Source organism: Seriola aureovittata, chromosome 8 (assembly GCF_021018895.1).
Source record: "Seriola aureovittata isolate HTS-2021-v1 ecotype China chromosome 8, ASM2101889v1, whole genome shotgun sequence".
In the NCBI taxonomy this organism is placed as follows: Eukaryota; Metazoa; Chordata; class Actinopteri; order Carangiformes; family Carangidae; genus Seriola; species Seriola aureovittata.
This window is the reverse complement of record NC_079371.1, coordinates 22,517,153-22,540,981: the sequence shown is the minus strand read 5'-3', so window position 1 is coordinate 22,540,981 and position 23,829 is coordinate 22,517,153. Positions and strand designations below refer to the sequence as shown.

Below are 23,829 nucleotides of genomic sequence, written 5' to 3'. Positions count from 1 at the left end.
AATTAAAGCCCCACGCAGGAAAATAAAATAAAAGTTACGGTATTTTGTCGCCATCTAGTGGTTGAATTTGACAGTCGCACGTCAATTAATTAATAACCAACATTTCATGTTACTGGTTTACTGCTTATTTTTTTACCATAAACCTTTAGAGGTATAAACTAAACAGCAATTCTCTGCAATACTCATGGTCAGTGAAATTCTTAAATGCCAAATTATTTAGTATTTGCCAATGTGTAAATTAATGAAATAAACTGAAAACTGAACAACTGCATTCAGCCCCAATACAAGAGCAGTAATTTGCAGTTCCATTGACAACTGTAGACTCTCTTGATGAACTTAATAAACTCGTACTATCATTATGATACAGAACTGATTCAGAAAAAAAGAATGAAACACACATGGCAGAAGATGATAGACTACAAGATAATCGTTTCAATTTTTCAGTTACACAGCAGGTTATTGAAGCCCGGGACTCATTTGAGAAAGTTATCTAAAGTATTTTCTAACACATACCATATATTTGAGTGACTGTATTACAGCAATTTAGGTGTGAACATATCCAGTACAATATGCTTGAGTACTACTATTACTGTATCACCCAAGGTCCTCACTGATCCGGATTTCTTTGCTCTGCCGTAAAGAGTGCCACATACTTGATGTGATTTGTTAACCGGTTATTACGGATTTATAAGTGACATTATTGTTTAGTCATGAGTGTGGGTATGAGCTATACAGTGTATGGGTGTTTCTTGAATGCACCCCGCCCATTAATACTCCCTGTCTCCTCCCACAGGCTCATCCCAGGTTTGTTTGGCAACAACACCGTGTCTCTTGTGTAATTGCTGCTGATAATATTATCGATTTTTCTTTTAGGAAAACAAACATCCCTCTTTTTAACCGAGCACAGACTGGACATCGGTCCCTTTTACTTTTGACAACACACCGGGCCAACATGATGGTTGGATTCCGCTCTTGTCTGGTGGTCCGGTGGCTGGCACTGGCCGCCGTTCTGGGCACAGTGTTCGGGCTCGGCGAGGATCTCGACCGGCCTTTGTTCGGGCCTCCCGGCTCTCCTATCCGGCTGCATGAGTCCGACCCCGGCCTGAAGAAGGCTCTGGAGTTCGCCGAGGAGCGCTACAACCGGGGCTCAAACGCAATGCACCTCCGCAGGGTCAGCCGGCTCATCTCCGCAACCAAACAGGTATCATAAATACACACGGTGGCTTTTATTATCATTTTTATTCACTCAAAGTATACTGTGGTCTTATTTTGTCGCAGTGTACTGGTTTGGCGGGGGATTTTGGTTATATAACGACTTAGTCCACTGAGCTAACAGTCATGCGTGCTGATTTCTTTGTAAACAACTGCGGTCTGGGGCAGTTAAACCAAGAGTTAGCTAAACAGGCCGGAAATAATTGGACTTACCTTCAAAATAATGGCATCAATTGTTCACTGCGGTATTAACGTTTATTGTGCATACACTAAAATTAGTACATTTTTATGATCACATTTACAGTCTTGTTATCAAATTTGTTTGGTTTTTAGTTCGGTATTTTCTTTGAAGCCCAGAAAGAAAGCCTCTCAATTTTCATCTTTTCATTCTGGCAGGAAGTCGCATCATTGAGTTTAACCTGGCTTGACACTAACAGTTAAATGGCCTCATTGCACTGTCATTATCAGCGCAACCATCTGAGTAGTGTGGCCTAGTGTTGCTCCAGAAGAAGCATCCAGATACTCCAACATATAGAACATAGATTTGCAAAAAGCTTTGCCTGTCATTCAAATGTACAAATTTCATATGACCACTAGGTACACTAGACTGCAACACAGTCAGCATCATGCCTGAATATATGCTTCATTAAAGAAAATGTATATTGTTTGTAAATTTAAAGTTACCACTGTATCTGTGTGTCTGTTTTCCAGCTGGTTAAGGGAATCCGCTACACTATAACAGTGGAAGTGAGTAACACTCAGTGTAAGAAATCCACCATGCTCAGGACATGTGACTTCTATCCCGAGTCACAGAAACTCAAGGTAGGATGTGTGTGTGTGTGTGTGTGTGTGTGTGTGTGTGTGTGTGTGTGTGTGTGTGTGTGTGCGTGTGTGTGTGTGTGTGAAAGTAGGTCATTGTTATGGTTTTAAATTAGCAGATTCCTCTAAGAAGTTTGTAATATGCCAAAATGGGAATGTGCTTGTGTGCGATTTTAACTCTGTATTGATTTTTTATTGCAGAAATGTAGTTTTGTTTGTTCAGCAGAGATATCGCCAGCTAAATGATCTTGTGACTTGAGTTTGACTTGGAGTTACCCCAAGCATGCTCATGTCTCATGCCCTCATGCATGCATACACTCGGCTGACACATAATTTTTTCTGTTTCTTTGTTCGCCTGTTCTTAAGACTTTATAGTGAAAATGAAGCCAAAGAAACAAGAAAATGCTCTTATAAATGAATCACATGCTCTGTTTGATGTTGACAGTTTGGCCTTCAGTGTGTTAAACACATTATTCCACTTATCAATCAATTTGTAACACCCCATATATATAGTATATGACAGCATAATCAGGTTAATACAATGTTCGTACATCGATATCAGCTGTGGATGTTTTTCTTTGTATCAGACGGAGCTGTGCATGTTCGAGGTGTGGGATGTTCCCTGGCAGGGCACTTCGACTCTGCTCAAACAGAAGTGCCAGCCTAAAGGTCAGTCAGGAGCATGTCAGCAGCCAAACACACTGATCATTCAACATTTAAGATCTATGACTTTGCTGCTACAGCTGTCCCGTCGTCACAATATAGCCAAAGAACCCAGTTATGGCAGTAGTGACTGTAGTTCCTCTGCACTGGTATCTTTTTTATATCTTTATTCTTACCCCAAGAGGTCTCAGTTAGCTGTAATCACTACTGTGACCTCACCTACTGTTTATGTGGTTTCAGTGTAATCCCATCATGCTTTTTTTCTGTTATAGCAGCAGTATCTTCCAGCATGACACTGGCCCAATCAAACTGGTTAAAACAATGTTTATATAGAAAATAACCTTTAACGTTCTTCATACATCACTGTTGTATTTATTGGCACTAATCATGCCAAACCAAACGGTCAGCGCATGGACTTAGTTACTGAGCAAAGACTATGTAAATATTCCCTTCATTTGGACCGTATCTTGCAAAAAATTGAATGTTGCCAAAAAAAAGTAACAGGATTTGACCTTTATATCTCCGTTATTATATAACGCTAATGTTCATTAACCTGGTCAATAAGTGATGCTTTATACCAAAGAGATAGATTAGGTAAAAGGTTAAATAGTAATAGGTCCGCTTATAAATGTTGATTTTATTTTTCCACTAAATGAAAAAAAGGCCCCACTCTATGATTTAGTGTTATGCAGCAAAGAATCATGTCAAAATTCACCTTCAGTGATCTCCATTTATTTTACTTACTAATGAGAAAACCAGAGGCAACACACTTTTGAACACATGAAACATAAATATAGGTGTTATGTACGTCGGCATTAAACATGTTTTCCTCTCACTTGTCAGTTGAAGTAGAAGAGACCAACAAGGTGGAGGATTCGTCCACCAGCCAGTCGCCGGAGGTAAAACATGATATCATTATCACATGAATAACAGAACTGACAGTCAAATGTTGATGTTAAGTTTGGCCTTGTTATATGCATGTGGTCTGCCATTTGTCGTGAACTGCTACAATCGACTTGAACTCGAGACTCGAGGTTTGTGCTGTTGACTCAGTGTGTTTGTCTGCTCTTTATCTGACAGGAGTCTGTGGAGCTGCTGGGACAGTTCAAAGAGTTCATGGCTAAATACAATAAGGTTTACAGCAGCCAGGAGGGTAAATGACTGACACGTATACATACCTCGTGCACACCAAGCATAGCAGGTGCACAGTGTGTTGCATTCCTGTCTGCACACCTCTTTATGCACTCACAGCCCATTGTGTCCATCCTGTTTGAAAACTATAAAGCTCAATAGACAAAGCTCTTTTGTACTATTGGTTATAAGCATTTGATCAACAGTGAATAAACATTACCTAATTTGAACTAGCAAAGAATCCTAGATGAGAGATTGAATACAACATAACCAAGACAGTTAAACACGAAATAAAAAGATGTAAGAGGTGTAAACAGAACAACAGTTTTTGTCTCCATCCCTAGGAGGTATTTTCTAGCTTTATCTATTTGTTGAGTGTTGAATTAAAATATATTTGACACTGTCCATCTGCCTTCTCACTGATTGTAATTCACTGTAAGAGTGTCAGCAAGTGGAGTAAAAACAAAAAGTCTTTTTAAATGTGTGTATTTGACCTTTGACCCTGCAGAGGCAGACCGTCGCTTGCGCATCTTCCACGAGAACCTCAAGACCGCTGAGAAGCTCCAGTCTTTGGATCAAGGTTCAGCTGAATATGGAGTCACCAAGTTCAGTGACCTCACTGGTGCGTGTCTGTGTGTGCTTGTATTTCCACACAGTGTCTAACGAGGAAATGTATCTTCTGCTTTTTGTGTGTGTTGCTTTAGCTTTTCTTTAAAAAAAATCCTCTTAAGTAACACAAATGTTTCCCTGTTCTCCCTCTGTTTCTCTCTAGAGGAGGAGTTTCGCTCTACATACCTGAACCCGCTGCTGAGCCAGTGGACTCTCCAGCGACCAATGAAACCAGCCTCTCCTGCCCGTGGCCCTGCCCCTGCCAGCTGGGATTGGCGGGATCATGGAGCTGTCAGTCCCGTTAAGAACCAGGTACCAACATACAGAGTTGATTTTAGTGCAGTCATTCTCAATAGCAGGCTCACTAATGAATAAATTACAGCTCCTGCCTACGTCATGCTGACTGGGGTGTGTGTGTGTTGCTTGCAGGGTATGTGTGGATCCTGCTGGGCGTTTTCTGTGACAGGCAACATTGAAGGCCAGTGGTTCCTGAAAAATGGTGCATTGCTGTCACTTTCTGAACAAGGTAACAAAGACACATGCACACACAAACAGATGACAAAATAACTCAATTACATTCCCTGCAGGAAAAAAAACAACTGTTTACAGTTACAGATAAAAGCCACGATTTGATTGGTGTATTGATTTGTCCCCTCGTAGAGCTGGTTGACTGTGATGGGCTGGACCAGGCGTGCAGAGGAGGGCTGCCATCAAATGCCTATGAAGCCATTGAGAAACTGGGTGAGAATTAAATGAGTGGAGGCCAAATGATGTGTGCAACCACACTGAGACATTTTGCTCCCAATCCAAGGAAATTATAGCTCATTTCTGACTCTGAGCAAACTGCAAAAGAGAGAGGATTATATAGACTTGCATACGTCTGTGATTTATGCTGACAAAGAGAGGAGGAGGTGGATTTTTTTATTTTTGCATTAAAGCTGACGATGTGTGCAAACTCTTAACCTTTTAATCCTTCTCCCACATGTGTGGTTAAGGTGGTCTGGAGACAGAGACTGACTACACTTACACTGGACAGAAGCAGAGGTGCGACTTCACCACAAGGAAAGTGGCCGCCTATATCAACAGCTCTGTGGAGCTGTCCAAAGATGAGAAGGGTGAGTGGGCAAAGCGCTGATAAATATGTCCCCAGATATTCCTTCTAAAATACACATGAAGTTTTTATTAATTAAGTAGTAGATATTGTCAGTTTGAAACAAGAGGCTGTTAAATCAACTGATTTTGCCTTTTTTTTCCTCAGAAATTGCAGCTTGGCTCGCTGAGAATGGACCAGTCTCTGTTGCTCTGAATGCCTTTGCAATGCAGGTAACCACTATTACACTGTCACACACCTCCACAGCTGTGACAGAATCATTATAATTTGACATATTTAACACTCTGCCATCACCTGCATATACATCTAGTTATAGCACAATTATCATGTCACACTGTATCTCATTTTCACTAGAATTTAATTATCAGCATGTAACCATATTTAATTCATTTTAATTATGTTTTGTATTTCTGCAGTTCTACAGGAAGGGTGTTTCTCACCCTTTTAAGATCTTCTGCAACCCCTGGATGATCGACCACGCTGTGCTGATGGTGGGATATGGAGAACGTACGTTTTTCTTTTTTATGCTATTTTTATCCTCATTTCATTTACCCAGTTCTTACTCCCGAGAACCAAGAGACAGACACATTTGTTTATCGTGTCAACAACATAAAGCATGATTATTTGCAGACAAGTGCATTGTATGGGTGTTTTTGTGATTTCAGGTAAAGGAATGCCATTCTGGGCCATCAAAAACAGCTGGGGGGAGGATTATGGAGAGCAGGTAAGACAACAAGGGCTGTAACTAACGATTGCTTTCATTATCAATTAATGTGCAAATTATTTTCTCAATTAATTATTTAGTCTATGAAATGCCACCTTTATACAATAGAATTCAGTACCACAGCCCTGCAACATATGACGTACTTATTAAGATTTGAATATTGAGTGTTTCTGCCACTGGCAAAGAGAGGTTGTTTCAACATCATGTAATAAGGCCACAGTCTGGCTTTTAGGTTGCACTCTAATGTATAAAACATAATATTGTTTTGTATTATTGTGCATTAATTGGAGGGTTTGATGACACAGGATAAAAATAAAGAAAAATGAAAATAATGTTAGTTTTCCACTTTGTTGCTGCCAATTTAAAGTTGTGAGTTTGTGCATTTTTTGACTCTCTCTTTCTCTCTCTCTCTTTCTCTCTCTCTCTTTCTCTCTCTCTCTCTCTCTTTCTCTGTCTCTCTCTCTCTCTTTCTCTCTCTCTCTCTGTCTGTCTGTCTCTCTCTCACAAACAGGGTTACTACTACCTATACAGGGGGTCCAATGCATGTGGGATCAACAGGATGTGCTCATCTGCTGTAATCAATTAAACCACATACCACAGCTACCAGCTGGCCATACCTCTACAAAACTCATATGCACATTTGATCCAGAATGCATGAAGAGTGTCACAGTCAGACACACATAAAGTCCTGCTGAAGCTACTTCTCTGTTAAACCAGACTAGTGTTGCACCTTCATACCTACCAGCTGGTGACACTTTACCATAAATACAATAAATACCAGCTCTGATAAAGCTAGTTTTACTAAGAAATCTTATCATGGTCATTTTAAAAGTACATATTTTGTGCACATTTCATTCCGTTAGTGCTGCAGGTCATAATGACTGCTGTATTTTAGGCAGTATTTACAGTATTTTTAACTCAACTTTCCTCACAGAAACTGAGCCCATCTTTGATAAGGTATGTGTACGAATTGTTGCTAGACTTATGTCTTGTCAGTTGTCTTGTTGCCAGTGTTTGTGCTAATATTATGTCATGTTTGAGATGGGCTTTTGAAAGTTGGGGGGGTTTTCCATATAGTGGTTTGCACAATTACAACAGAACTGTAGTGCAATTGTAATAACAGTGTGAAATGAATGAAGTTTGAATAAAAAAGTGTGGAATCCTATTCTTTGTTCATGGTATTTTTTTTCTTAGCTAAACTGGAACAACTAAATGAAAATGTATCAACACAATTAATGTAACATTAGATTATAATATGATTAGATTATAATCTAACACACACAAACACACACACACACACACACACACACACACACACACACACACACACACATATATATATATATATATATATATATATATATAATATAAAATAATTAATGTAAAGTAATATATGCATAGTATATATACTATACTGATTTACTGATAAACCACAATGGGAATTAACACACTATTACAATTACATATTGAATCATCTCAGTAAACTCAATTCATTGGCCTTAAGCAACAATTGCTGAAAACTGCTATCAATAAAGACAACCTTTTCTGAACGGGAGCTTTACTGAACACTAACGATCTTGAATGTCGCTCAAATTGAGATTAAGCGAAACTCTACTTCCCACAATGCAAAGTCACTGCCACGGAAGAATTAGACCTGTGTGGGTATAGCAGTAGGTTTTTAAGACAAAAGAATCGTTTAATGAGTTACTACCATAGTCAGACAACGAATAGCAATTGATGTAGAAGTGAAAAAGTTAGATTGTAATGCACATCTGAATGTAATATTAAATCCTCATTACATGGCCTTTAAGCCTGCCGATAAAATAAAAATAGACAGCGAGTTTTATTTTGAAAAGAGTGGACCGGATGACACCGGAATTGTAACATCTGCTGTTGTCAGAAAACACGGACGCATGTGGTTCAGCTGCACTGATAAAACATTTCAACGTATCAAGAGACTTGTAGCTGCTGTCGAGCTGTCCACCACAAACTTTCTGCTTCCGACAGACACAGTCAATCTCTACTTCTTTCTTCTCTCAAGGTAGTTATGTAACCTGCTCACGTGGCTCAGCGCGGGGATGCGTTTTGAGATAGCAACAGTTAGCTTGTTCAGCTAACTAACTATTAATGTTTCCGTTAATTGTAAGAAAGCAGCTACTTGCTGATGTTTATAGCTAACTTAGCAAAGTAAATCAAGGGATGGTGAAGTGCTGTCATTTATCTGTCTGTCATAGAAAACAATGAGGAAGTCAAAACTTTATAAAAATTGATAATTGGTAACCAGCTAATGGCAGCTTAGCTAGTCTTCAGGTTAACTTTTTATTGATTACTATTGATTGATATCTTGAGGTTTGTATGTTTAGTTAATGTATCATTTGTTGAACTTCACACTGATGTCCTATGTTCATCTGAACTCTGACCTCACATTGTCCTCTCTTCTCAGCTGGCGAAGGCACCTGAAGCTCACCCTTTATAATGTCTCAGGCCACCAAACGCAAACACGTTGTCAAGGAGGTTCTTGGAGACTTTGTCACGCCCACAGAAAACCAGCAGATTGTGAAGGTGGGCTGTGTGCACACTGCACTGGATTAAACATATTTAGAATAAACAATCTTTACATCGGAGTAGTACACAGCAGGACTGTTTTAACTGTCTCCATCCTTTACCTGTTCATGTGTAGGTTATTGGTAGCCGTGGTAACAACCTCCATGAAACTGTCACGGCTCAGGGTGAGACCTTCCTGGTGAGCATGCCCACCAAATTCCGCAAGAACATCTGGATCAAGAGAGGTAACTGATGGAGCAGGACTTGTGGTTTAAATATTATAGATTGTTTAAGAGATCATACAGTGTCAGTCTATCAGCTCAGAAATGCTGCTTCTAGTGCTCACAAGACCAAGTCAGAGAAGCTCATCGTGGTTATCAATGTGTTTCCATGATCAGCATAATGGCAATGTGTTGATTATGGTGTAGAACTGATACCCCTTACTGTGCGAAGTTGTTTATGGCTCTAAAGTATGGATAAAGATTTGACTAAATAGAAATTATGTCTAAATATCTGTATTAATAACAGTTTTTCTGTTTCTCAACCTGGTTATTGTAGCCATGTCCTCAGTTTGACAAAGACCCGATTTAGGGAGAAAATTGCCAACGTTCAGGCTGCGCACACACAATTTAACCAATTTTGGCTAAACTTTGATTATTGCTAAAACATTCAACAGGGAAATATGAAAATATGCAATATTAGTCTTTATTAATCAAAACTAGTGTTTCATTTTATGTCCGTTCAAAAGTGCACAGCAAAAATTTAATCAATCTTATATTTTTTAGTCGAACTACTGATACATTCTTCAGGAATACATTTTCAAAAATCTATAGTGTTTAAGTAGTCTACCACAGTGTGTGTACATGTGGGAGTTTCTGTCTTCAATGATAAGAAAAATGCTGTTTATCTTTATTTTTTTTTCATGAGAATAGATATTGATATGATATCAAAAGAACGGGCCAATATCAGTCAGTCAGTCAGTCAGTCAGTCAGTGTTGACGTGCTGCTTCGTGCTGGCTGATAAAACATGTCTGTTCATCTTCATTTATAAAAAGATATTTATTTTCCCCCTGCGGAAACTTTTCATGGGCTCAGTATCACAGCATCACAGAACATTCATCTCCAGACATACTTAGCAGGATCCTTACAGTCATTCATGCAGTAGAATATTTTATTTAATTTTCAGCAGTTAAAACCAGTAAGACCAATAAAACTGTTAAAACCAATAAAAGTGATATGACTGATAAACCCAGTAAAACAGGGATATTGCACAACCTAGCCCTCACTATAAAGTCTGACCATGTTCTAATGATACAGTGTTTAACTGCTGCTATTGAAGATCGAAACAGAAGATGGAACAAATTTGTTTCTATAACCGAGTCTGTCTAGAACAAATTATGTGAAGCATGCCAAGCAAAGGGCCAAAATGTCCAGGGTTTTTTCCAGACATCGCAGGGTTTTCTATCTATGTGCAGACATTATTATTATTATTGTTGTTGTTGTTGTTGTTGTTGTTGTTGTTGTTGTTGTTGGTAGTAGTAGTAATAATGTGGGTCAGGGATTCTCAAAGTCTATGTTTAGGGTCAGACAAGAGGAAAAAAAAAAAGCACTTTTGAAACAAAACCAACCATTTAATTACTTAAATGCCCCTATAAACACACACACACACACACACACTCACACATATATAATAGTCACAACTTTTTATATCAAACTCAAATCAAAAGCATTTTAATTTACAGTGCTGGCAACGTACTACTAACCCCAACAGCCGCACTGCAGCGAGTGGCACACATTGGGAAAAGAGTGTCCTAAGGCAACATTTCTACAAAGACCTGACATATCTGTGCCTGCCATCAATAACATTAATGCTGGTTGTCAAACAGTCAAACACCCATCTGCAAAATGTCCACACAGCTCTCCACAGAGATACCGCTATCAGCAGCATCTCTACAACCACATTCACCTCAGGAGGAGGATATCACAACCAGCAAACAGAACCACATAACCAACCATTTAATTGTTTACACACACACACACACACACACACACACACACACACACACACACACACACACACGGCACTGGCCTGGATGTGCATTGGAGTCTGTGTCTTTCCTACAATCTGAATCTATATCAGGCATGTGGGTTTAGCAGTGGCATGGTCCGGTACAATAAAATAAAACTGATCAGTCCAGTCAAATTTGAGTGGATGGTTCTCCTGGTCGACGTCACGCTTTTTCTTTAAAACCATGTTGATCTTGGTTTAGGACAGTTATTTATCATCTGTGACTCGTAATTACTCGCTTACATGACAGGCGGATAGAGAGTACGCAGTGCATCTTACAAATACGGTGTAGATCAAGTGTACGGTGTGGGATGAAGTGAAAATAAAGTAGCAGTTTGCACTTAATTTCACATGGTAAGTCAGGTGCACCAGTGCCAATGAAACGGCGTAGGTCAGACATTTGGCTGCCACCGGCCGGACCTGGCGCACAGGCCGTCTATTGGATTTTGGAGTCTAGACTTTTGAACTTCATACTGTTAGCTAGGGGCTAAATGCTCATATTCAGAGTGAATGATGTGGCCTGATGACCTTTATTTTTTGATTCACAATTAAGATGTGTCTGCTTTCTGATCCTGAAGGTGACTATGTGATTGTGGATCCTATCGAGGAAGGAGAGAAGGTGAAGGCAGAGATCAGCTTCATTCTCTACAAAGATCACATTCAGTACCTGCAGAAACAGCAGCTCTGGTGAGTGGGGACACACACAAAGATGATTTCATTTTGTCAAGTGTTACTGACTGTACTGAGATGTTCCCTTCGTTTTCTCCAGGCCAGAGGGGTTTATGGAGGAGCCGTCAGCGCAGGACAAGACAAACAAACAGCAGGAGACAGAAGAAAAGGATGAGGAAGAGGAAGTTATCGACTCTGAAGACGATGAGAGCGACCTCTTTGTGAACACCAACCGCCGTAACTACCAGTACAGTGAGAGCGAGGAGGACGACGACAGTGAGGAAGAAAATGAGGACAAATAGGGAAGGACAGAAAATGGTTCATAGCTGGAGCACGGAGGAAACGGACAACTGAGAGTGAGAGTTGTGAAATCATGTGACAGTGTGCTCTGCTGTGCTGCTGTTATCACTGACTGATGTGAGGTGGTCCTCATGCTACAGCTCCTTCTGCAGTTGTCCTTTCACAAGCTGTTGGAGACACTATAAATGGCTGGCCTCACTGAGTGGACTTGAACTTACAAAGTAAGGACAAAATACGTCTGGCTTTGGGGCTTTTTTTTGTTTTGTTTTTTTAAAGCTGTAATTATTCAGTAAGTTGAAATTGATCAGAAATTGAATAAGAATCCTGTGATTTTCTATGTTAGAAATTTGGTAGGATAAGTTTCTATTGTCATCTTACTGAGAACATGTCTCACACTCAAGCATGTTTATATACCGACCTCCAGCAAAGTCATTACTGTGTTGCCAGTAAATAATATACCTGGGCAATACAATACATTCGCAGGGTGATGCTAATGTAAACTGTTATATCTATCTATCTGTTCATCTTCCTCTGTAGGACAAAATAAATCTGTTAGAAACTCACAAACCACTCAAAAAATTCATTGTTGTCACTGTTAAAAAAAAAAAAAAAAACCATGATTGTCATGTTTGGTTTATTTGCTGGGTTGCTTGAGGAGTGTGTGGCGTGGTGAGACTCTAAACACCGTACCTGTAAGACCAGTCCTGCGGAGGACATTGTTTTAACTGATTAGACCGTCACCGCCCCCTCACAGAGCCGCTCTCTAGTGCTGATTGATTGAATTCAAATGAGTGCTGCCACTAACCACAGTTCTTTGTTTTGTCACAAGCGTGTGCAGATGTGTCAGATTGCTGTAGTTTCATCTGACCTTGTCTCAGGCCGTATCATTGTGATCGGTTTGTGCCTCATCTTTTACCACCATCCCTGCCTCTGATTTTGGTTTGTATAATGACAAGAGTTTTGGAAATAGATGCATTCTTGAGTTTGACTTAATATCATCCACTCCATGTCTTCCACTTAGAGAATTCAACATTTTGTTTTGAATGTCTTTCATTCAAAGAGCTGTCTCCTCTGGAATAATTGTGCAGAGGTTTTACAAGCATGAAGCATAAACACAATACTATATTGCATTCCTAAAGATTAGTTCATAATATGAAGCCAATGAGTTTCATCCTATTGTTATTGGAACCGGTTCTACTGGAACTGGAATACCTGACAGTTTGTCCTCGTGGCTTGATTGGTAAACACAGAAATTAGTGGGATGACATGCTACAAATACAACATCCTGAATGCCTGCCTTACTGTCTTTACTGTCTTACTGCTGTAGTCTCCTTGTATGTCTAGGAAGTGCATGATAATGCTGTGAAGCAACATTTGAAACGGGAAATATTTTTGCATAAAACGTTTTAATTAAGTATTCATGCCTATTAAAGGTTTTCTTCAAATATTACAAAGCTTTACGACGGTCGTCAACAAACACAGCTGCCACCAAATTCTTCAAATGAATCATTCTTAGCCAACAATCAGATGAGCCAAGGGTGTAGGTTTTGGTTCAGAGGACAATGAGGGGGGGGGGTCTTCATGAAATTGTTGCACAATTAATGCATTATCTCTACTTAGAATTACCTTTCGTTTCATTGATAGACAATGATCTATTTGCATCGTCACTAAAAAGAGCATTGTCTTGTGAATGTATGCAGAGAATTTCTTGGCATTAAAAGCACTTGCTGGGGAAGGTGAATATGAAGAACATCCGCTCTGCTTCAAACGGCACTCCCTGTTCTGTCTCCTGTGCCTGTTGTGAAAACCTTTATCACAGATTAAGAAAGCCTCGACTTCAGTTTATTAGGATGACCACTGTTTTTTCATCTTTTGTTTCTCTTTTTTTTCCCAGGACTCTGCTCTAGAAACTTGTATTATCACATTTTGGTGATGGGTGGTTTTCTGCATTTGTTTTTATAGCAGTACCAGTTGCATGAGCAAAGCACAATGAAAAGCAGGTCTGTTGGGTTTTTGGCTTTATGGCTTTGATGAGTCTTTAAGGAGGAGCTTGTGTCATGAAAATAGAGCAGGGCATATCGAAAGCTTATTGGGAGATGAAAGAACCAGAAATAGTTCACAGTAATGTACAAAAATTTATTTTACACATTCATCACACTGGCTGATTGTGGACAGTTTTCCAAAGCGAGTTTAACCGGAGTGGAGCCACATTCTTTACTTCAAAACGACCGGAGCCGGAATGGAGACCTTCCCAGTTTCAACACTGCAAAACCAACTTAACCACTAAATTCACAGTCATCTTAAAAATTACTACATTTAACACAGCTAACCTTCAGTGTTATTATTATGATTATTTTAAAACTTGAAGCACATAACTCTTAAATCTTAACACTTAAAGTGCGACTCCAGACGTAGCTGGTCTGGTATGACCACTAGCAGGGGTGGCTGATGTCAGCTAACTGTGGGAAAATATTCTTGCACGACTCACATTACTAAGATATTTCACTGACTTTATGACTCTTCGCCATGCTACTGTTACATTTTTGTTGGCTGGAAAAATACATTTAAAAGGAAAAAATTGTGAAAAGGGTGTCTGTAGCAAATGGATTATCACATGCAAAAAACACTAGCTTAATCCTTTGAAAATTTTAATGTTTAGTTGTAATTAAATTATAAAACCTAACCCCAGAACATGGATACCTGAAGTAAAACAGACATAAGTTAACATACTGTCGCCTCTTCGTAACTCTTAACAGGAAATGTTTAGAGTCGTTGTCTTTAACATCATAGAGTTTTTGGCTTATTTTTGCTCTCGCCAACGGTCTTCAGAGGCACGTCCCAACACTGGGTCTGTGTCTTATTCATGTGGTCCCACAGTTTAACTACCTGGTGGGGGCTTCGTTTGTGGACCAATAGGATCCTGTGGTACGAACACAGCTCCTGCTCTTCCTTTCCAGGAAAGTCAAACGTGAGGAAGGCAGGGTGGTGAACGGGGTGCACTTTGAGCCGAATCATACACATACCTACGTAAACGTCATCAATGGGGAACAGGTGAACTTTTTTAGACATGTTGTGCAGGCGTTTGGTCAGCTGGCCTGAGTACACCACCCCTCCCCCGCCTGCATATGTAGGATAGAAGCCCTTGTAGAAGCTGTCAGGGACAAAGTACTTGGACTTATTGACTCGGTTGGGCATGGCTGCACCTATGACATCTCCAACCATGAAGTCTTTCATGGTCTTGTATGCTTTCGGCTTCTTCAGCTGCTCCTGGAGGTAGGTTATCATTTTTGGGGTGTTGACAAAGACATCGTCGTCTCCCTTAAAGACGAAGCGAGTCCGGCCGCAGGAACGTGAGAACCAGCTCCAGAAGAGCACGTCCTTCAAGGTGAGGTTGTAAAATGTGTCTTTGAAGTCCCACTGTATAATGTCTCCATAACGTTTACTCTCTAGCTGCACTAAATCAGATAAATCTACACCCAGCTCCTCCGTGTTTTCTTTGCCTAGCAGGAATACCCTGCGGACATATCCTCCGCCTTCCTCTCCTCTGCTACTGTTCGTCTTCTGTCCTGCCACCCAGCCCACCTGGCCCCAGGTCTGTCGAATGGCCTGTCGGTTCTTAAAGTTCAGCTCTGTTGTTTTGATGGCCAGGAGAAGCAGAGGGGGCTCCTTCTCGTCTTTTGCCCCAGCCCCACATACTCCATCAGGCTGCGTGATGGTTGGGTAGTCCCTCTTTTGCATGTGGCTCACAAACTCTTGTATCTGCTGTGGCAGCTTCTCAAAGTTTCTCTTCGTGCTATCCAGGTTGATAACCGCAGAGAAACTTTGCCTCAGTGGGGACTCATCAGAGGTGCTTTTACCTAATCCCCTCTTGTGGTCGTTGGGGTGCAGGATGGGGTTAAAATGCCGGTCAGTGACCTGCTGGAGATTGTTCCAAAAGGCATCCCCATGCAAGTGGAACTCCCAGAAAGTTTTAGGCAGAGGGGCAAAGCTGTTGTTTGTAAAAGTTCCTGAGGCCACAAAATGATTTTTCTCTGCGGCCCAGGACGATGCTGTGCTACCCATACGTATACACACCATGATAGTGGCGTAGATGAACAGCAGCGCCAGGCAGATGCATGGACTGCACACACAGATCAACACGTTACGCCAGCGACAATGAAACTGCGCCATTCAACTGCAAATACAAAATAAACAAACACAAATGTATCAGTTTGGACAAGTCTGTGTAAAAAGAGCACGAAAATACATTAAAATGTACCAAAAAAACCCAGAATTATTGTGCACATGGTGAGAGAGGCTTCGTTATACAATAAAACAAAGTATCAGTCATGAGAGAGAAAGGAAAAAGACAAAGAGAGGAGAAGAAGAAAGCAATGAGAGAGAATAAGCCTTTAGTTGAAAGTTGACAAAACAATCTCCCCAAAATGTCTTTTTACAAGCTACACTGGAGCTTTCAGTTCTATCACATGGTCTTCATCAGCAGATAGCTTTTGCCCAATTGCATCTACAATTCCTTGATTTACTTTGAAAAGTCTTGTAGTACGAATAATCTCCAGATCAGCCACTAAATGGACCTTGTGTAAACCGCTGTTCCTGAGGTCAAGAATGAATTTTCAAACTCGACTGTATTTAAAATGATGAAAAGATTTTACGCTACGATGAGATCGACATCTGAAATGAATAAATAAGAGTCATGTTTTCTTTGCTTACCTGTTTTAAATGAAGGCTCCTTCATTCACTGATCACTCATCTATTATGACAACCAAAGCTGATGGTCCATGCTAGCAATCTGACGACCCCGTCATCAGTTTATTTTCAAGTAAAACAAAGAAAAGAAGGAATCTCTTTTGCAGGGATAGATTTGATCCAGAGAGTCAGTCTGGTGATCAGTCAGGAAGGTTTTTCTTCTTAAGCTTAAACTGAAACACAGTCAGGCGTGTGCACAAGGGATACGCCCACTGACATCAAGAGAGCAAACAGGAATGACATGATGTTCCTTTGAAATTAATGAGTGAAGGGGGAGTTGGCCACAAGCACAACAACCTGCATGAGAAAGGCTAAACAAATATAAAGCAAAGTGATAAAATTAACTATTTGTCATTAACTGTCGATGTTGATGCCACTATAGTCTAGTCTCCTCTCCACCGCATGTGTAAGCTTAGCTGTTCCTGTTCTATAGTACACCTGTCAGTCATGTTAAACACATAGTTGAGTTAATTAACACCCATGCATCAAGTCAAGCAGGTAATGTCAGAGGGGACCTGTTCTTTAGATGCCTGAAACTTTGGTTTTGCAACACTTCAAGGACACACACTGTTTGTCTCACTGAACTCGAAACCAGCCAATATCATCCAGGTGCAGGTTTAACTCTCCGGCTCCTGTCAGCTGGAAAAGTAACAGCGGCAGCATTGTGATCGCAGGCATCAAGTAATCACTAGTAATTCAATTCAACTACATAAAACATTTAGCTAAGGACAAATGATTATTGTGAGACACAAATATGTCCCATTGTGAATCAACCAGTTAACTGTTCCATTCATTATTTTAACCACCAATTCATGATCATTGTTAAATGCAAAATCTCTCTCTCTCACATTGGAATGAGTAGACTACTTTTGTTTCATTTTTTTATAACAAAAATGTCTTAGTCTGTGTGTGTGTGTGTGTGTGTGTGTAATTAATGGATGAATGAAATGAAAAGTCAAAATCAAGGACACGTCCTGGTGGCCTGTAAGGGTTTGAGACGTATAATTGAAACGTACCTGGTCTGAGTCTGGGCCGGGACCTCTGGTGCATTTCCAGCCAACTCTGCACTAATAAAGGCAAAAAATAACTGAACAACAGGTCAGAAATGTGGCTTCAGGACAACATGTCAGAAACTACTGCTGCATCCTGAAGGAACAGTGCATTTCAGCGTGGTGAGAGAGTAAGTGTGGACAGACAATAACAGTGAGTGAAGCACATGTCTGCTGCTGTGCTCAGCTGGTGTCTGAAAGCAGCTTGAAAAATGTCACCTGTTACATACATATCTTTTTGTAATTCACAGTCATGTAAATTCTTACAGTTAAACTGAATTCTTTGAGTAAAATATTCTTGTAGTGTACTATGAAATATTGCAAGTAATCTTGAATAAAATGTGGTTTAATAACTAACACAGAAAGGTCACCATGACCAACACTGCCATCTAGTGGTCCTGACTTTGCAAGTCTGACGCCTCCATTCTCAGGGTTCACATGGTGAACCACTGACTTTTGGCTTCTCGGTTTTATCACCACTTCTTTATGTAAATATAAACCTGTAATAAAAAAAAAACAAACATTTTTTGTTACAAAGATGACAGGACTGTTTCAAAATGGTAGGAATAAAGTTTTATTTTTCATATGAAGGGGTGGTTTTGGATTTTTCTTCTTTTACAAGTAGTATGTTTTTGATAAAACTTGCAAAAAATCTTCTAGCATATTCCAAGAATGATGGACATGAAGAGAAGGGGATTTATTGCTGAATGTTGAAATGAAGACACATTTTTATTTTTTTACCGAGTGGAAAAACGATTTGCTTGCTGCTTTTTCCATGCACCCAACTACCAGTACCACTAGGACATGCAGGGGGGAGAAGGGGGGCAGGGGGAGGCTGGGGTAAGAGGAGAGGGGAGAGGGAGGGAGAGGGAAGGGGAAGGGAGTAGGGAAGAGAGAAAGGGGGGAGTGAGGGAGTCAGTAGGTAAAAAAGACAAAGGCAAACTGCTTGACAAACACAAACATGGAAGGGTTTCGTGTGTGTGTGTGTGTGTGTGTGTGTGTGTGTGTGTGTGTGTGCGTGCGTGCGCGTGTGTGTGTCATATGAGGGCTCATGTCCCTGTGTGTGCGTGTCTCAGTGTGTGCTTCATTATGTATGATGTGGGTATGTATGTGTGAAACGTATGTGTGTATGTAAAGGGAGAGGGGGGAGTGCAGGGTGAGGAGAAAGAGGGTGGGTGGGGGGTGTTAACATTTCAACTAGCTCTAGAAGCACACTACCCTCACTTGCAGTATTTCCACATTGCAAATCCCAGATTGATTACAGTGATAGTAAGACAAAACTAGCCAGACCTTTGGGCCAAGAACCCAAATAATGTTTTTATATATTTCTAGTATGATTCCCCTGAATCTGTGGGGCTCTTTGTCATTTTTAAGATACTTTCTATATCTGTGATCCATGCATCTCCTGTGTGAAAACAGAAAACAAACAAACAAAAAAAAACAACTATACTTATTGGAAATGAACTCTAATAGGGACATATATTGTATCTGACACAGTATTATCTTCCTCAGCGAGCTTGAAAGGGTCTCTAAACCTGATGTACGTTTGAGGTGGAAGAGTTTCTGACATGATCAGCCTACTGTTAGTGTGCTGCTCACTATACTCGTCTGGAGATGGGGCCTAAATCCATCTGCTAGTTGCTTCTGAAGGTCGATAAAGGGGTGAGAAAGACATGAAGGTGAGGGGCCAGGTGATGTGGGGTGGAGGGGGGCAGACAGAGACAGACACGTAACAGATCATTCAGTCAATATGACCAAGCAAAAGAAGTTCAATCAATAAAGGTATAGGAATGCAAATCAAGGATGCAGTAATCAGTATTATCATATACCACCATTTGGCTGTGAGCTAAAGAAAAAAAGTAGAATCAGACTCAGAAACTCGCTCTGTAGCAGTGTGAACCTGCACGCAGCGACCCGCAAGCGATTTTTCCCATCAGAGCAGTGCCATCGCTAGTGGGGTGAAAAGTGGTGGCGATTCTAGGGGCCCACAGCTGGAGAGGGCCCGAAAGTTTCCAGTAGGATTATATTTGTAAAAAAAAAAAAAAAAAAAAAGAAAGAAAGAAAAGAAAAGGGGGGAACCCAGAGTGATATCCTCCTCCTCTTAAGGGGGCCCAGAATTCCTAGCTATGTCCCCGCATCAGAGCGAACAGATGTGGTCTCCAAGTTTTTTGATCATCATCATCATCATCATCATCATCATCATCGTTGTCGTCGTGACCCACACACAGCTACACACATGCCCACTTACACACATGCACACAACCTTTTGAAGTAAAAAAAGAAAAAAGCAACTGAATTTCCCTTCTGATTCCAAGAGTTTTTACCCACGCTCCCTTAATCATGGCCACGTGTGAACACAACAAACCTGACGGACGGACAGGAAGGAGAGTGAGGGGACGTGGATCTGGCCTGCGGACTGAACTGTGACTGAGATGACGTGCTCTCTCTGTTTTGAGTCTTTTGGCTGTGATGTGATGGGGAAGTCCTGAGACACAGTGCGGCTCTAAGCTGCTGGCATAGGAAACGGGCGGGCTGGGCAGTCCACGGGAGGCCAGAGTCAGGCTGGATTACAACTGGATTGGTTAGGTTCGGTTTGGATCGGCAGCTCCCTGGCCAATGAGGGAGGTTCTTACAGTGCAATGGAGCTTCTGGCAGCGTGAGGATTGGTGGGAGGAGCGTGTCAGTCAAACAAGAGACCACACCCTCCAAGGTGAACGGAGGCGCCAACCAAATGAGGCTTCATGAGGTGCACACACACGCACACACACACACACACACACACACACACACACAAACACGCACACACACACACAAACACGCACACAAACACACACATGCACACAAACACACACACACACTGCAAACACCACTAATGCCATGGCAGCACCCTGAACACCTACAGAGGAATCTGGAGTCACTGTCCCTCAAAAACTCCCTAACACTCTTGTTTTCACAGAAATAACAACAAATGACTGACAGGCAGCGAACGAGGACAGAAATGACTGATGTGTGTTCATCTGGAAAGAATCTTCCAAAAATCATCCGAGAAAACTACCCTACACATCCGGTTGCGTCAGTGACTAAATGTCCCTGTGAAACGAGCGCATCGCATGGATCATACTCATGTAAACAGACACCTTTTACACAGGAGGAATCAATATTGCATGATGACATAATCAGATCACAGTTCAAAAAGAGGAAGATCCCAAATCAGAGAAAAAACCAAAGCAAAAGGAAGGAAGAGGGTTGGTCTCTATAAAAACGAGGAGTCTTTATAAGAAAGGCTACAAAAACTCAATGGGACCTCCGACTTCAGCATACAGCAAAAGGCACCACAATATTATTCTATTTATCTAACTCGTGAAAAAATTGGCACGTAATTCTCTTATTTTTTCATCTCTCATAATGCTGTAAATCAAAAAACTTTACATATAAATATTTCCCCCCCGTTATAAAAAAAGTCTTTGCTGTTAGCTAGTAGACAATTTTTGCTGAAATGAAAATAAATATTTCATTTGTTTAGAATATCTGTCTGTTATACAAAATAAAAATATTTCTCCTAGGTGCAGGTCTCTAGTCCACTGGTTGTGTGTAGGAGGAAGGGGGTGTGTGAGGTGGAGGGGGTGGGGGGGGGGGGTGGCAGGGGTGTATGGGTGGGTGTCGGGGAGAGGTTAAGTCTTAAAGGGGCATGTTGTCAGCCTTGGAGCGCTGCGACTGGGAGCCGCGGCTCTGCCCGTTGCTGCGTGTCCCCGGCCGACTCAGCCCGCGGTGAGTCCGTGTGTCCGCACCAGAGGACGAACGGAAACCCGAGACCGTTAAGGGTGGGTCCACGTTCATGTTCTGCATACTAAGGAAAGGTGTGCTCTCCCCTTGAGCATCCTCTTCCTCCTCCTCCTCTTCCTCCTCTTCTGACTGGCTGAAGCTCTGTGAGCTGTAGTCCCGTAGGCCCGCTGAACGCTGGGAGATGTGTCCGTTGAGGCGGTTGCGTCGCGGGCGGCGCCGGCTCCGGATAGGTTCCCGTGATGAGGCGTACTCCTGCGTGGTCTCATAAGCCTCATCATCAGGGAGGCGGTAGGGGCTGGACGGTAGACTTCCTGTGCTCTCCGTCAGGTAGGGTCGCCGTGGACGCCGGGGCTGCCTGTATAAACTTCCATCCTAAAAACAGAAAACACAGCGGAGGATTTGTTATTATCTACAACATCTTACTAAACAGGATGAATGTTGAACTGAACCTGAATGTTCATCAGTGATTTGCTCAAAGGAACTTCAGCAGGGTGGATGTTAACCATCAGGTTAAAGGATAAGTCAGGATAAGGATAAGACTGTACATACTCACTAAAACATCAAATGTGTATTCATCCTCAGCAGAAAATAGTCCCCAACAAAGGCAGTATTTACTCCTGTTTGAGTAACATTAACTTAAACCTATAGTGCCCAGCTGTTTTGGGAAATAATGTAGCCTTAGAAAAATAAAAGTATATGTATTGTCATAACCCATTTTGAAAGATTTACATCTTCAGTAGGAATGAATAGGCTTAGAGCCAAGTGCCACAGACAGGGAAGTCGCAAAACATTGAGAGATGGATTGACTCATGGCTGGTTTTGGTCTTTTCATTTGATTTGTTGACAGTGAAAAAATATATAACATTATCAGCCCTATCCATTAACTGAGTGCATATTGTCACAATCAACCTGCTGCTGCTGTCATTTTTTTTTATTTCATATGATCTTTATTAAATCAGGCAGTCTCATTGAGATTAAGGTCTCTTTTCCGAGAGAGACCTGGAACAAGAAACAATCACAACAACACAATCAATAAAGACAACACAATTGCTCATCAGACATAACTAAGTACAAGGAATTAAGAAAAACAGTTACACAAATCATTAAAAAAAAATCTGATAATAAAGCTTTAAAGGAGCTATTCGTAAGTTTTGCTATTGTTACATACCTTAGTATTAACAACTGTTTAAATACCACGGGATGAAGAGGAAACGTTAAGAGTTCAGCATCAAACAATTACTTCTTTTCTTAAATTAGCATGCTAACCAGCTAGTCCTGACCTGGTTGGCCCACCTTGTCACTGTAGCGTCCAGTCTGCTCTGAAGATGTAGTGCTGCTCAGAGGGCGTATTATAAACTACTGTCTTGTAAACGATGGCTGAAGTTCTCTGTAAGACTGGTAAGTAAACAGCTGTTAATGCTAACGTTAGCTGTGTAGCAAGAGCAAAAACTTACAAAAAAGTTACTTTAAGATCTGCACGGGACATGTAAGAGTCTAGTTTGAGGGCAGTTTTAAATGGTGTATATTACCTGAGATCAGCTCGGCCAATATTAGTGCATAAATGAGAGATGTCTGAGGTCAAGTAGATACTGGACAGTGTACTGTAGATACTGGATCTAAATGAGAGGTGGTTTGCAAGCTTCACCAGTTGAGCTTTATGAATGAATAACACAGGGTTATGATACACAGGGTTTAAGCATTGTAGCGTTGATGGGGCCCCATGACAATACAGGATACCTTCAAAGTCAAGCAAAGACATAGAGGCTGACTACACAATAGTTTTATGGTTGGAAGAAAATCCTTTAATTCTATACATGAAGCCTAGTTTGATTTTTAATTTCTGAATCAATCATCACGATGCACAGTATGTAATATATTTGCCTACGTACATCAGGGCACCGTAGCAGCGGCTGGTCGTCCTCTCTGTGGTAGGCAGCAGCAGCAGGGGGCAGGGAGAGGGCGTGGCTTGTGTTGGGTGAGGTGATCTGAAAGGTGGGCACCTGGGGTGGCAACAGGGGGTAGTGGAACTCCACTGGAGACAGGCGTGCTGGCGTGGTCAGCGCTGACACATACCTGGATGGAATACACGTCAGCAGATTGTTACAGTGTCTGAATTACAACAGTCCACCAGAGCTAGTGCACGTTTTTGCCACATTTATAACCAAAAATGTATCTGTTTCACAAAATACAGTAACTTTAAAACTGCACTGACAGCTCTAAGTGCTCGACAAGATGTTTGAAACAGATACACTCAGTTTACTGTTTACCTGTTGTGTAGGTCTGTGCTGCTTTACAATAAAAGATACCAAAAGGACAATAGAGGTAACACTGACTGTTGGTCAGCATCAGGATGATTGATTGAATTTTACATTTCATATGTATTTTAATGTTGCAATAAGGC

General features: G+C 41.1%; 4 protein-coding genes across 5 annotated transcripts in view; 2 read left to right on the top strand and 2 right to left on the bottom strand.

The window, feature by feature from the left end:
* Positions 1-807: 807 nt before the first annotated feature.
* On the top strand, positions 808-7,434 carry ctsf (cathepsin F). The gene is made up of 14 exons (XM_056383580.1): positions 808-1,201; positions 1,924-2,034; positions 2,619-2,700; positions 3,538-3,593; positions 3,775-3,847; positions 4,334-4,447; positions 4,598-4,746; positions 4,864-4,960; positions 5,095-5,175; positions 5,430-5,549; positions 5,693-5,757; positions 5,962-6,052; positions 6,211-6,269; positions 6,781-7,434. Exons 1-14 carry the CDS (start codon positions 953-955, stop codon positions 6,853-6,855), a joined length of 1,422 nt encoding a protein of 473 aa, XP_056239555.1. The 5' UTR covers positions 808-952; the 3' UTR covers positions 6,856-7,434.
* A 715-nt stretch (positions 7,435-8,149) lies between these two features.
* eif1ad (eukaryotic translation initiation factor 1A domain containing) lies at positions 8,150-12,467 on the top strand. The gene is made up of 5 exons (XM_056382053.1): positions 8,150-8,310; positions 8,713-8,831; positions 8,950-9,058; positions 11,460-11,568; positions 11,651-12,467. The coding sequence occupies exons 2-5, from the start codon at positions 8,745-8,747 to the stop codon at positions 11,850-11,852; spliced, it is 507 nt and encodes a 168-aa protein (XP_056238028.1). The 5' UTR covers positions 8,150-8,310; positions 8,713-8,744; the 3' UTR covers positions 11,853-12,467.
* Positions 12,468-14,018: 1,551 nt separating this feature from the next.
* On the bottom strand, positions 14,019-16,020 carry LOC130173769 (N-acetyllactosaminide beta-1,3-N-acetylglucosaminyltransferase 2-like). The gene has a single exon (XM_056383243.1). The coding sequence runs from the start codon at positions 16,018-16,020 to the stop codon at positions 14,635-14,637; it is 1,386 nt and encodes a 461-aa protein (XP_056239218.1). The 3' UTR covers positions 14,019-14,634.
* A 2,175-nt stretch (positions 16,021-18,195) lies between these two features.
* The window catches only part of nrg2b (neuregulin 2b), a 54,322-nt gene continuing 48,688 nt past the window's right edge, over positions 18,196-23,829 (bottom strand). For both annotated transcript variants that reach the window (XM_056382307.1, XM_056382308.1), the window contains 2 exons: positions 23,318-23,501; positions 18,196-21,800 (listed from right to left, as the gene is read on the bottom strand). In XM_056382307.1, the coding sequence (XP_056238282.1) occupies positions 21,324-21,800; positions 23,318-23,501 (661 nt within the window). In that variant the 3' untranslated portion in view covers positions 18,196-21,323. The remainder of the gene's footprint in view (positions 21,801-23,317; positions 23,502-23,829) is intronic.